General features: G+C 51.9%; 2 protein-coding genes across 2 annotated transcripts; one reads left to right on the top strand and one right to left on the bottom strand.

The window, feature by feature from the left end:
- Window positions 1-2911: 2911 nt before the first annotated feature.
- On the bottom strand, window positions 2912-9816 carry LOC1279826 (MPN domain-containing protein CG4751). The gene is made up of 6 exons (XM_061656921.1): window positions 9179-9816; window positions 8989-9096; window positions 8659-8902; window positions 8493-8595; window positions 8003-8421; window positions 2912-7919 (listed from the first exon to the last, which is right to left on the bottom strand). Exons 1-6 carry the CDS (start codon window positions 9254-9256, stop codon window positions 3994-3996), a joined length of 4878 nt encoding a protein of 1625 aa, XP_061512905.1. The 5' UTR covers window positions 9257-9816; the 3' UTR covers window positions 2912-3993.
- A 554-nt stretch (window positions 9817-10370) lies between these two features.
- LOC1279825 (COP9 signalosome complex subunit 8) lies at window positions 10371-11306 on the top strand. Its single transcript, XM_319600.5, has 3 exons — window positions 10371-10541; window positions 10601-10671; window positions 10743-11306. Exons 1-3 carry the CDS (start codon window positions 10485-10487, stop codon window positions 11176-11178), a joined length of 564 nt encoding a protein of 187 aa, XP_319600.4. The 5' UTR covers window positions 10371-10484; the 3' UTR covers window positions 11179-11306.
- The last annotated feature ends 1926 nt before the right edge of the window (window positions 11307-13232 follow it).

Raw genomic sequence — 13232 nt, 5'->3', positions numbered from 1 at the left:
ATCGATAGAGCTACCTCCTGATTTGGATGATCTCCTGTTACGATGCCTGGTATTTTGGTCCGCGCTGGTAGCGTTTCGATTGGTCGCAGCATCCCTCAAAGGTAGCGGAAAGAGTGAGAGAAAGGATACTCACTCTCTTCGTCATCTTTCCTCTCGTATGATAAGAGCATGTGATAAGAGAAAGGAGCGTTAGATCTTCTCACACTAGCGAGAGCGAGACATAGTGAGAGAGTGTGGATCGATAGAGCTACCTCCTGATTTGGATGATCTCCTGTTACGACGCCTGGTATTTTGGTCCGCGCTAGTAGCGTTTCGATTGGTCGCAGCATCCCTCAAAGGTAGCGGAAGGAGCGAGAGAAAGGATACACACTCTCTTTGTCGTCTTTCCTCTCATATGATAAGAGCATGTGATAAGAGAAAGGAGCGTTAGATCTTCTCACACTAGCACACACACTCTCTTTGTCGTCTTTCCTCTCATATGATAAGAGCATGTGATAAGCGCTCAATAAGAGAGAGGAGCGTTAGATCTTCTCACACTAGCGAGAGCGAGACATGGTGAGAGAGTGTGGATCGATAGAGCTACCTCCTGATTTGGATGATCTCCTGTTACGATGCCTGGTATTCTGGTCCGCGCTAGTAGCGTTTCGATTGGTCGCAGCATCCCTCAAAGCTAGCGGAAAGATAGAGAGAAAGGATACACACTCTCTTTGTCCTCTTTCCTCTCGTATGATAAGAGCACGTGATAAGCGCCCAATAAGAGAGAGGAGCGTTAGATCTTCTCACACTAGCGAGAGCGAGACATGGTGAGAGAGTGTGGATCAATAGAGCTACCTCCTGATTTGGATGATCTCCTGTTACGACGCCTGGTATTTTGGTCCGCGCTAGTAGCGTTTCGATTGGTCGCAGCATCCCTCCAAGCAAGCAGAAGGAGAGAGAGAGAAAGGATACACACTCTCTTCGTCCTCTTTCCTCTCGTATGATAAGAGCATGTGATAAGCGCCCAATAAGAGAGAGGAGCGTTAGATCTTCTCCCACTAGCGAGAGCGAGACATGGTGAGAGAGTGTGGATCGATAGAGCTACCTCCTGATTTGGATGATCTCCTGTTACGATGCCTGGTATTTTGGTAAGCGCTAGTAGCGTTTCGATTGGTCGCAGCATCCCTCAAAGGCAGCGGAAGGAGAGAGAGAAAGGATACACACTCTCCTCGTCCTCTTTCCTCTCGTATGATAAGAGCATGTGATAAGAGAGAGGAGCGTTAGATCTTCTCCCACTAGCGAGAGCGAGACATGGTGAGAGAGTGGATCGATAGAGCTACCTCCTGATTTGGATGATCTCCTGTTACGATGCCTGGTATTTTGGTCCGCGCTAGTAGCGTTTCGATTGGTCGCAGCATCCCTCAAAGGTAGCGGAAGGAGAGAGAGAAAGGATACACACTCTCTTTGTCGTCTTTCCTCTCATATGATAAGAGCATGTGATAAGAGAAAGGAGCGTTAGATCTTCTCACACTAGCGAGAGCGAGACATAGTGAGAGAGTGGATCGATAGAGCTACCTCCTGATTTGGATGATCTCCTGTTACGACGCCTGGTATTTTGGTCCGCGCTAGTAGCGTTTCGATTGGTCGCAGCATCCCTCAAAGGTAGCGGAAAGAGTGAGAGAAAGGATACTCACTCTCTTCGTCATCTTTCCTCTCGTATGATAAGAGCATGTGATAAGAGAAAGGAGCGTTAGATCTTCTCATACTAGCGTGAGCGAGACATGGTGAGAGAGTGGATCGATAGAGCTACCTCCTGATTTGGATGATCTCCTGTTACGACGCCTGGTATTTTGGTCCGCGCTAGTAGCGTTTCGATTGGTCGCAGCATCCCTCAAAGGTAGCGGAAGGAGCGAGAGAAAGGATACACACTCTCTTTGTCGTCTTTCCTCTCATATGATAAGAGCATGTGATAAGCGCCTAATAAGAGAGAGGAGCGTTAGATCTTCTCATACTAGCGTGAGCGAGACATGGTGAGAGAGTGGATCGATAGAGCTACCTCCTGATTTGGATGATCTCCTGTTACGACGCCTGGTATTTTGGTCCGCGCTAGTAGCGTTTCGATTGGTCGCAGCATCCCTCAAAGGTAGCGGAAGGAGCGAGAGAAAGGATACACACTCTCTTTGTCGTCTTTCCTCTCATATGATAAGAGCATGTGATAAGAGAAAGGAGCGTTAGATCTTCTCACACTAGCACACACACTCTCTTTGTCGTCTTTCCTCTCATATGACAAGAGCATGTGATAAGCGCCCAATAAGAGAGAGGAGCGTTAGATCTTCTCCCACTAGCGAGAGCGAGACATGGTGAGAGAGTGTGGATCGATAGAGCTACCTCCTGATTTGGATGATCTCCTGTTACGATGCCTGGTATTTTGGTAAGCGCTAGTAGCGTTTCGATTGGTCGCAGCATCCCTCAAAGGCAGCGGAAGGAGAGAGAGAAAGGATACACACTCTCCTCGTCCTCTTTCCTCTCGTATGATAAGAGCATGTGATAAGAGAGAGGAGCGTTAGATCTTCTCCCACTAGCGAGAGCGAGACATGGTGAGAGAGTGGATCGATAGAGCTACTTCCTGATTTGGATGATCTCCTGTTACGATGCCTGGTATTTTGGTAAGCGCTAGTAGCGTTTCGATTGGTCGCAGCGTCCCTCAAAGCAAGCGGAAAGAGAGAGAGAAAGGATACACACATCGCCCATCCTCTTTTCTCATATAATGAAATACGCTTCTGATGCTGATGCAAGAACAAACGGCGCTGAGGATCCGATCATCAAAACCTTTTTGAATTTACTACTTTCGCTTAAAACCGTTTTGAGAAAATGAAGATCGCGACTTGGTGATCGTTTCGGACGCAACAATGAAGACGCACGCGCTGCAAGAGTGTTACGATGATCACACACATAAAATACTATTAAGGTATTTATTGTTATTCTTCTAATACTTGTTTTACGCTCCCGGAAGAGTGTTGGATGGGTGGTTGGCTTCCTCGCGCTCCCCGGTACATGATTGATGATTTGCTGCTCGAGAGGAGGACTCTTTCTATGGAGCAACTCTAAACTACACCTTGCAACAGTGTACAATGAGATGGGCTGTGCTGCTCGTACCGAATATCCTCCCCTCGGCCTTCACAACGGTCGTTTGCTGCGCACTTTCGCCTACTAGATTAGTATTGTGTATGCTTTTGTAATGTTTTGCGGGTTGTCCCTTGGAGGGAGGTTCCAGTATTGTGCCTTCTACTACAGTGCCTTATTTAATTTAGTGCGCTTTCCTTCTCGCCTTATCCTAACCTGCTAGCTGCTGCTGCCACCTAAGCACGATACACTGCTTATCAGTATCATAGTATCATCTTGATATAGCTAAAAAATATATATAGGGGTTTATGTGTGTGTGTTTAAGGGGTTTATATATACTGTTGCTTATATATGATTCAAATCATCCCACCACAATCAACAGAATCGTGGGGTTTCTAGTTGTTTTCTGTTTGTTACTGTGTGCTATTCATTGCGGCCTACTTATATGAGATTCAATGCTCGTTGTGGGAGGGCTTTAATTGCTCGATGAGATGATTTTGGAGGATGGAGAGAGAGAGCGAGCGAAAGAGAGTTACTATTCCTTACTCGTCACACGCTCCTAAGTAGGCGCAGATGGCGCGAACGAACGCTTTCCATCAAGTTCCCCCAAACAAGCTGAAGACCACCTTAAAAAAGCTGCTAAGTAATGTTGGCGTGTTGCCCACCCTAATGATATATTATTCTCTTTTGCCCACCATTTTTCTCCTCCTGCAATCCTGGCACACACCTCTACCACCCCGCTGCAGTAATTGTTAAAATTAGAAAATAAAATAGAAATCATACCCGATTCGCCTACCGTTATCTTCTCTCTGTCTCTCTTTTTCTCTCGCTCTTCCCTTTTCATGCTTGGCCAAAATAAATAGTGCCCGCCGGTCTCTCGACACCATCTCCTCCTCACGGGTCCAAATTTTCGGTGGACATTTTCGGTATCTTGGCCGGCGGTGCCGCCACGAGATCCGCAATCGACGCAAACTCCATCCGCTTCTTGTACGGTGGCAGTATCATGCCGCCACTGCCGCTACCGCCCCCCGGTGACGTTGTGCCCGACCCGGCGGTGTTGCTGGCAGCAGCAGTGCCCGGCATGGCGGGCGACGCGCGCGACATGTCGACCGGTGGCGTTTGCGAGGAAGCTTTCCGCGACAGATCGGCGGCGGCAGACCCGAGCGGCGAGCTGGCGGCCAGCGGCACGACGCTCGAGACGGCCAAATCGACGGCGGAAAAGTTGTACTTGGAGCTGCCGCCCGTACCGCCACCCGCCCCCCCGAGCGAGGGGCTTTCGCGGCTGGCCGATTTGGTCGGCGTGAGGCGTGCGCCGGGCGACGGTACGAGCGATGCCCCGGTCGCCGAAGGGGCCGAGCCAGCGCCCTGCGGCGGCGGCGGTGGTGGCGGCGTTTGCGCCTCCAGCTTGCCCGTCGACGAGGCGGTCGAGGAGGAGGACGATTTCGGCGGCTTCATCAGCATCGAGTTGAACGCTTCCTGGTGCAGCTTCAGCAGCGAGGCGGACGGGGCCAAGTACATGTTGTTCGCCTCGAGGGTGGCCTTCGACAGCGGGTCCGGTATTTCGTACTTGTCCTGTGCGAACAGGGCGGACATGTCGGGCATCTTGCCGGCCGCGGCCGCCGAGAAGTTCGGGAACATGGACAGATAGTCGAGGTTGGCGGCGGCGGCGGCTGCTGCGGCCGCAGCTGCCGCTGACGATCCTTTGCCGCCACTGTTCGAACCACCGCCGCCCGATCCACCGGACCCTCCTTGCGGGGAACTGCTGGCACCACCGCCCGGTGAGCCAGTGGCCGCGTTTGGCATTCCTGCCGCACCACCGAACAGAAGGTTCAAGTCGGGCATACCCTTGCCACCGGCGGCTGCCGCTGCTGCCACGGCCTGACTGTACAGCAGCGCGTTCATGTCGGCCGCACTCGGCGGTGCTCCGCCAGCACCGACCGCCGACGTGAACAAACTGTTCAGCATGTCGGCCGGATTGGTGATGGAACCGCTGCTCACTGCGGCCGCCGCCGCCGCTGCTGCTGCTGCAGCCGCCGCTTTCGAAGCTTTGTCGCCCTTGCCGCCCGACTTACCTCCCCCTCCAGAACCACCCATACGTTGGATCGGTTCGAACAGGGCGGACAGGTTCGGTACGCCCAGGTAAGGATTCATTGCCGCCGCCATATCACTGTCCTTCATCCCGCCGCCGCCCTTCGAGCCGGAAGAGGATGATTTACCCGACGGAGATTGTCCATCACCACCACCACCACCACCCGCCAGCATGCCGAGATTGAGCGCACTGTTGCCATTCGTGCCGCCGCCGCCGGAACCACCACCGCTGGTGTGGTTGAGAAAGGCGGCAAAGTCGAGCTGGTTGTTCGAGAGCGATTGCGCCTTGAGCAGCACCTGGATGTCGTCCACGTTGCCCGAGTTGAGGATCTGCTGCACCACCGGATACTTTTGCGACTGCTCCACCAGCAGATTAATGTCGGCCGTCGTCGGGACGGGCGGCAGGTACGCGTCGGTCGAAAACACGGTGCGCAGCTTCGTGATGAGTTCGCTCGCCGCTGCGGCCTCCTTCTTGGCGGCCGATGCCGTTGCCGTCGAGAGGGACGAGTTGGGCGTGTTTGCTCCTCCTCCTGCGCCTCCTCCTCCTCCTCCTCCACCACCGCCACCCATCGAGCCCATCTGGCCGCCGGAGTGGTCCTTCGCGCTGCCACCGCCCTTCCCAGACGACGGTTTCTTGATGATGGAAATTTCGCTGCCCAAATTGCCGAGCGCTTGCGCTTGCTGCAGCAGCATCTGCGAGTACTCGGGCGATTTCATCAGATCGGCCAGCTTGCCCTGATCGAACTTGGACGAAAAGTCGGCATACTCCATCATCGACTGGTGCTGCAGGAGCGCTTGCTGTGCCTGCTGCAGCTGCTGCTGGGCAGCGACGGCTGCGGCCGCCGCCGCCTGCTGCTGCTGCTGCAGCTGGCTCGCCTTCGAGCGCGATTTGCCCGACCGGCCCGATTTGCCCGTGCTGGGGCTTCCACCGCCCGCCCCACCCGCTGCCGCGCCGGAAGTGCCCGGACTGGCGGACGTGAGGCCCGCCATACCGGCCAGCGGATTGCCGTACTGCGACTGCATGAAGAGGCTCAGGTTGCCCTTCTCCAGCTGCTGCATGAACTCCTTCATGTTCGGTATCGGGGGCAGCCCGCCGGCCGACGACGAGGCGGCGTTGGCACCGCCGGACGAGCCACTGTTGGAGGTGATGGTGGAGGCGGCCGACGTCGCCACGCTCGATCCACTGGCGGCCGCCTTGGACGATATGCTACGGTTGAGGCTGTGCAGCAGCGTTTCGTTGATCTGCGAGTTGGAGAGGCCGGAGGCGGCCGCCACCTGCGCCAGCGCGGTCAGCGCGGACAGGCCATACTCGTCGCCCCGCTTGCCACCCTGCTGGCCGCCCGCGCCCTGCCCGAACAGGGCGGCATAGTCCTGGGACAGCAGGTTCGAGGGCAGCGTACTGCCGAGCGACGCGAAGGTCGCCGCATACAGATCGTGAATGTTGCTACCGGCACCAGCGCTACCTGCTCCACCCGCTCCACCACCGCCACCAGCCGACGGGCCAATCAGCGAGCTTAGGGTGGGACTGCCCCGATTGCCACCGCCGGCGCCACCGGCCGCACTGCCCAGAATGTCACCGATCGACAGCTTGCCCGGGCTGGGGGCGGGCGAATTGCGCGCCCGGCTACGGCACGACGACGTGTCCGACTTGGCCGGGGACGGACTGGCCCGGACGGGCATCTCGAACTTGGCCGGGCTGGCCGAGTTCGACGGTATCGTGATGGGACTGTCCCGCGGCGACGATGTGTTGGTGGTTGTGAGCGAGTTCGCGCCGAGCGGCATCATCTGACCCGGCTGGTGCTGCTGCTGTCCGCCGGCCGACGCCTGCTGCTGCTGCTGTGACATTGCGTGAAGATGGTGATTGTTTGCCATCCCCGCACCACCACCACCACCAGTGCCAGTGCCAGCGCCACTATTTATCGTGAGGTTGGTAGCGGTCGTTTGAGGGGCCGTCACCGGTCCACCATTATTGCCACCCGGCTGGCTATTGGTCGGCAGCACCACGAGCGAGCTGGACAGTGGCGACGGCGTCATGTTCAGTCCCGAGGGACGCTTCAACTGTGCCTGCAGGCTTGGCACGGCAATAGACGGGCCGGTCGGTTTGCCGTCGTCGTCCTTCAGCGAAATCACGTCCGAATCGCCCATCTCGGAAGCACCGTCGAAATCGTCCTCATTCTTCGCCTCCGTCGTGATGCTGCTTTCCTCCGCACTGTGCACCAAATTCACGACCACCGGCTGGGGCGGACAGTTGGAGGCAGGGGTCGTGGAAACGATCGTCACATCGTCGTTCAGCTTCGTGCCGTCCGAATGGTGATGGTGGTCTGCGGAGGACAGCGCAACTGGTGGTGGTGGTGGTGGATCCGGTATGACCACCACCTCCGGGATGTCTTCCGGCTCGAGCCCGAGCAGCTCCCGGATCCAGTTCCAAAAGTGGCCCGAGGTGGAGTCGCGCGGGAAGCGCGGTGTGAGCGATTTCCGCAGCTTCTCGATGTACGGCACGTCGTTGATGTAGAGCGACTGGAAGTTGATCAGCTCGCGCTTGAACTGTTTGTAGTAGTCGACGGTTAGCATCATCTCCTCCTTCACGTCCTCGGAGAGCGTTTCGTCCTGCACGAGCGTGTACGACATCAGCATCGGGCGGCCGTACTCGGCGGGCCGGTTTTCCGGCGGCGGCATCACCCAGAACGACATCACGTTCGACTCCAGCGCACTGTTTTGATCATCGTACGGGGCTGCAAAGGTTGACAGGAAAAGCAAAAGTGTTTAAAATAGCCTTCTTCAACTGTTTCTTTTTTCTTCCCTCGTCCCAACTTACAGCAAATGAATCCAATGCAGGGAATGTAGGACGCTTCCGTCGGACCACGCATCCGTATCTGGTAGTCCAGCTGTGCGTCGCAGTCGCGCAACGTGGGCTGCACCGGGAACCGTGGATGCGAATGGTACCACCCGACCAGATTGATGTTCTTCTTGATCATCAGCTTCTGTATCTGCAGCTCGCAGAGCGCCGCCTTGTCGCGATCGTGCCGCGTGTTCCGGCACGGGAAGGCATGCGTGATCGACAGGTTGTGCGCATTGATGTCCCACGTGCCGCCGAGATACCCGCACACCTCGTAGTTGGTCAGATGGCAGTGGAAATCCATCACCAGCAGCGTCGAGGTGCTGACGGTCACGAGGAACGGTTGCATCTTGCCGATCGCGGTGAACGGGACCGCCTCGATGAGTGTGTTCGAGTCACTGGCGGGGAAAAACGACGTGGAAAATATAGAAATGGAAATAACAATTTGAAATTGCAACGGCCAACTCACTGCATGATGTTCCGATTGCTGATGGTGTTGTGTGAGACGATGTTCCGCCGGGCCGGCGGTGGTTCCATTGCCGTTTTGTCTTCCTCCAGCTCCTCTACTGGATCTGGAAAAACGGTTCCTGTGTTAAATTTCTTTCCGATCACCCGCTTCACCCACTCTCTCTCACCTTCAGCCGGCAGGTCCTCCTTCTGGTCGCGTTCCTTCTGCTGCTTCTTGTAGTACGCCGCCTTGTACGCATCCAGCTTCCGGCCCTTGTACTTGACCGAGGCCCACCCGCAGCCCGACTTTTTGTCCGGATTGATGATGCGCTTGCAGTAGATGGCCCAAGCGCTCGGCGAGCAGAAGATGGTTTCCGTTTCCTGGGACTTTATTTTCCCGTCCGCCAGCAGATCGCCGACAAACTTTTGACCCTGCAGCAAGGCGAATGAAACAAAAAACGCGGTGTTAGAGTGGGAGAGTGGTACAAACATTGGGAATGTCCATGTGTTGCGCGTACCAAATACTCAATCGTCATGGCACCCTTGCCGGGCTGCAGCACGTTCGCACCGAGCAGCATCTGCAGCGTGATCGTTTTGCCCGGAAAGTATCCCAACTTGTCAGCATCCTGCAAAAGAAGCACAACATTTCGATTGTAGTAGGCATTGCCCACGTTTCACGCAAAAAAAAAAACGTTCCGGAATACACACATCATCGTTAAACTCGTCCGGAATGTCGCTCTCGTCCAGATGGGAGGACGATTCCTCTTCGCTTGCTTTTGTTGACATGATTAGCTGCTCCCTGGCAGGCGGCGTTTTCTTCCTTTTCCTAATTTGCGTCTGTTGGCAGCGCCTTGCTTCAAGCAATGCTCACACGCACCGCGACCCCCCAAAGCTAATGGCTAACACACAACCGCACTTTTTTTTCGGGGAGACGCCTGTCGCTTGCGAGAAGAATTCCCCTTTTGTTTCTTTCTTTGCACCAGCTTCTTCCTCACAAACACACAAACACACACATACGCGCGCGTGTACACACAGTCGGAGGGCGGCGACGGCGGCGACACTGTGTGATGCCTCCTCCTTCCCTCTTCACCCAACCAAGGGATGCGTTCCTCACAAGCGCTTTTTTGCAAACTTTTGCCTCACTTTTTCAACCACTTCGCGTGAACCGTTTTTCCGCACTTTTGCGCGTACGAGCAGTGCGCTCGATGGCGAACGAGGAAAACCGCACTTTCCGCGGATCCGGGCACAGCTAGCAGGGAAAATTCGGCATTTACTCGAGCAAGCTTGCCTTCCCTGTGTTGTAAGTTTTTTTCCCCCAGTACTGCTTCTATTGCTGTTGACTGCGTGCACTAGGGATGGGCATGCCGTGCTGGGCCAAATGTCATCATTTTCTGGGCATGATTTTGTAAACAGTTTTCAAAACAGTAGAAAGGAAGCTGTATAACTTATAGAAATTAGCGCAACGTTTAAAAATATAATTTGCGAAAAAATGGGTAGTGCCAATGCTTAAAGAATCGAAAAACAAGCCAGTTTTTTGTAATAATCAATGGGTAGACGATGACCAATGTCAGGATGGGCGTGAACCATTGTGTTCCGCACAAGACGCCGCAAAGTGACGTTTTCTTCTGCCGGGACGAATTCGCCGTACACTGTAAATTATACAAATCTTGTTCTAAGCTGCATCTTTTCCGATGTTCTTTATGAATAAATATCAATAAAACGTTTGGACTTATAAAACAATTTCAAGTTTCAATTACGAAATTGTATTCAATGTAAGAAATAGGGAATTAATTTCAGATTCATTCGCCATTCACCATCTAATATTAGCCGCCTACAAAGCGGCTCGTAAACGTGATTATGGCCGCCTGCCAATTGTTGCTTGGGAAACGCGTTTGACAGCCGCTGTCATAGCCGAAACGCTCTCAGCCGAACGTAAACAAACAAAGAAGGACTTTCTGGCGGATTGGAGAAACTCTGTTGAATTTAACTGGAAATTTAGCACATCTCATCAAAAATGCTTTCGGAAAAGATACGACAGCTAACTTTAGTGCTAGAAAAACACGAACTAGAGGTGTGTATCGCTTGCAGACCGTGTGTTGCGTCAAATTAATCTCAATTCCTTTGCACTAGGCCCCCGGCGGAATCGTCTCCATTCAGCTATATTCGGAACTATTTGCGGCCTATCTTTATCAAAATGATCTGTAAGTATGCCCTACTTTTAACGTCCTTTCACATCATTAAAGGCTTCCTTTCTCCCACCTTCATTTCCCAGTGCAAATGCTCGGTTTCTTTGGAAGCGCATCCCGCAGAACATGAAAGCCGGAAACGGGGAGCTCGAACAGATGTACAAAGTGTACGTAGCGCTGTGGAACAACAACACGGCCGCCTTCTACAAAGCCATCAACCACGACTGGTCCAAGCACGTGTCCGAGCTGATGTTTGAGCTGAAGGAGAAATTCCAACAGGAAACGATCGCACTCATCGGCCGCGCGTACAGCTCCATCTTCGAGAACGTGTTCGCCGAAATGACCAACCAGACGCCGGACATGATCGAGGACACGTGCAAATCGCTGAGCTGGGAAATCGTGCCCGGGGCCTATCCGCGATTGATCATACCAAAGCGAACGGTGGACGAGAAGCCGATCGTGGTCGGTGCGGAAGCGCAGCTGCACCGGTTGACCGACTTTGTGTCGTTCCTCGAGAACTGAAAGCGGCAGCGCGGGCAGGGTGGATGCGTGGTACGTTTATGATTGTGAGCTTTTTAAGCACAGCGGCACTTTAGTTTGGTGATTATCTCTTACTTCATTACTAAATAAAAGAAGCAATGAATGCGAAATTGTGGCTTTCCCCATCAATACTTCCATCCAATTTACTTCGTTTTCGAATGGCAAGCGCACCAGCAACATTCTACGGTTTCACCTTTCCACGGGAAAAAGCGTCTGACGTTCAAGCTATCTTCTAGCGCAATTTTCATGTCCCGCATCTCCTGCACGGTCATTCCGGGCTGGTAAAGATTAAAGTACAGCAGAAATTGTTTCAGAAACCGTTTCTCGAGCTTCAGTAGGCTGTGCAATTTTGAGGAACCAGCGACAACATTTCTGCCAAAAAGAAATAAATTCAAATTAAGAAGGATGACAAAATGAAGGTAAGACTATTTCAATTTACCTAAAAGCATTTCGTCTTAAAATGCTTCTACGCTTCAAGATCGGGACGGATGGCGAGTCTGAAACTCTTAAAAGCTGTTTACAACACTTTTTCAATTTGGTACCACACATGGTGCAAAGCGTTTTGATCGTTGCTGTTGTAGCCTACTCTAACTCTATTTTGTTGGTGCATTGGTCTATGCGTCGGCCTTGCTGGTGGAAGCTCGAAATCGAACCTACCCGATTCCGATTCCGTTTTCGGACAAAATCGAATAAAAAATCCGATGCTGGATTCGATTCCGATTCCGGAACCGGCTCCGGAAACGGAATCGACCAGCGAATCGCAATTTGCTCCGGAAACGGAATCAGTATTGACTCCAGAATTGGAAGCCTATTCCGATTCCCGAGCCGATTTCGATTCTGAAGCCGATTCCGGAGCTCGAGCTTCGATTCTGAAGCCGATTCTCCATTAGGCCACACGGCCCGGCTGTAGCTGGAAGCGATTCCAACGAAAATTTCGTTTTTCCCATCACTACTCGCTATGGCGGTTTAGCATAGCCTAATCTTGCTTCATTCGGTTAGCATCGATCTTCAGTCGACCTGATAACATGGTTATTTAGCAGGACATAAAAATAAGACGACATAAAATATAATATAAATATAAAATATAATATAAATAAATATAATATAATATATAATATAAATATAAAAAATATATTAAAGTGTGATCGCTGCTAACTGATCCATTTGAGATCACGCTTGCAATGGTTCGTATTTTATAATTTTGGAGCTATTCGTACGAGAAACTCTTTACAATGTTCATATGCGTTCATGAAGTGGTCTCTTGGGACCATACGGCGAACACTAATGACCATTTTTATTTTAACAATACGAAGCAGACAAACAGGTAAACAAAAGATATTTTGAAGGCTTACAAGCTATACCGCCTGACTGTTGCTAATAAATTGAAAAATAAATCACACAAGAATTCTATCAGTTTTGCGAAGCCAAATTGGATAAGCATTCTCTCCTGGTTTCGAAAATCACGCGCTTTACTAAATTTAAAAAAAATGGGTTTATATTGGGCTTTTATAAGCAATGAAACTATGAATCATACTACTATTTCGTGAATAATTGTTTGTCTCTACTTGATTTTTTCTTCTTCTTCGTTGGCACAACAACCGTTGTCGGCTCAAGGGCTAGCCTAATGGGCTTGGCTTTCAGTGACTTATTGATTACCCGTAACAGGATAGTCAATCCTACATATGGGGGGGGGGGGGCACGATCCATTCGGGGCTTGAACCCCTGTCGGGCATGTTGTTAAGTCGTTCGAGTTGACGACTGTACCACGAGACCGACCCGCTAGTTAATTTACTACGTATTAAAGAATTTCTGGATGATTTTCAAACTAAGATTGCATTCGCCGTTCAATTTATTCATCAAAAAAATTCCCTGAAAGCTTGAATACATCCTTCCTGAATTATTTTCCGTTTTACAAAACTTTTGAAATTTTTTGTTTCAAGAATGTAGGTACGATGGCGGTGTCAAATTGTAGAAACGATCATTAAATCAAGGGATGAGTTAAAGTAAATCGTGACACGTATTCTAAATAATTCGTG

The sequence above is a fragment of the Anopheles gambiae genome, chromosome 3 (genome assembly GCF_943734735.2).
Source record: "Anopheles gambiae chromosome 3, idAnoGambNW_F1_1, whole genome shotgun sequence".
Classification (NCBI taxonomy): Eukaryota; Metazoa; Arthropoda; class Insecta; order Diptera; family Culicidae; genus Anopheles; species Anopheles gambiae.
This window is presented reverse-complemented; position numbering and strand designations above follow the sequence as displayed.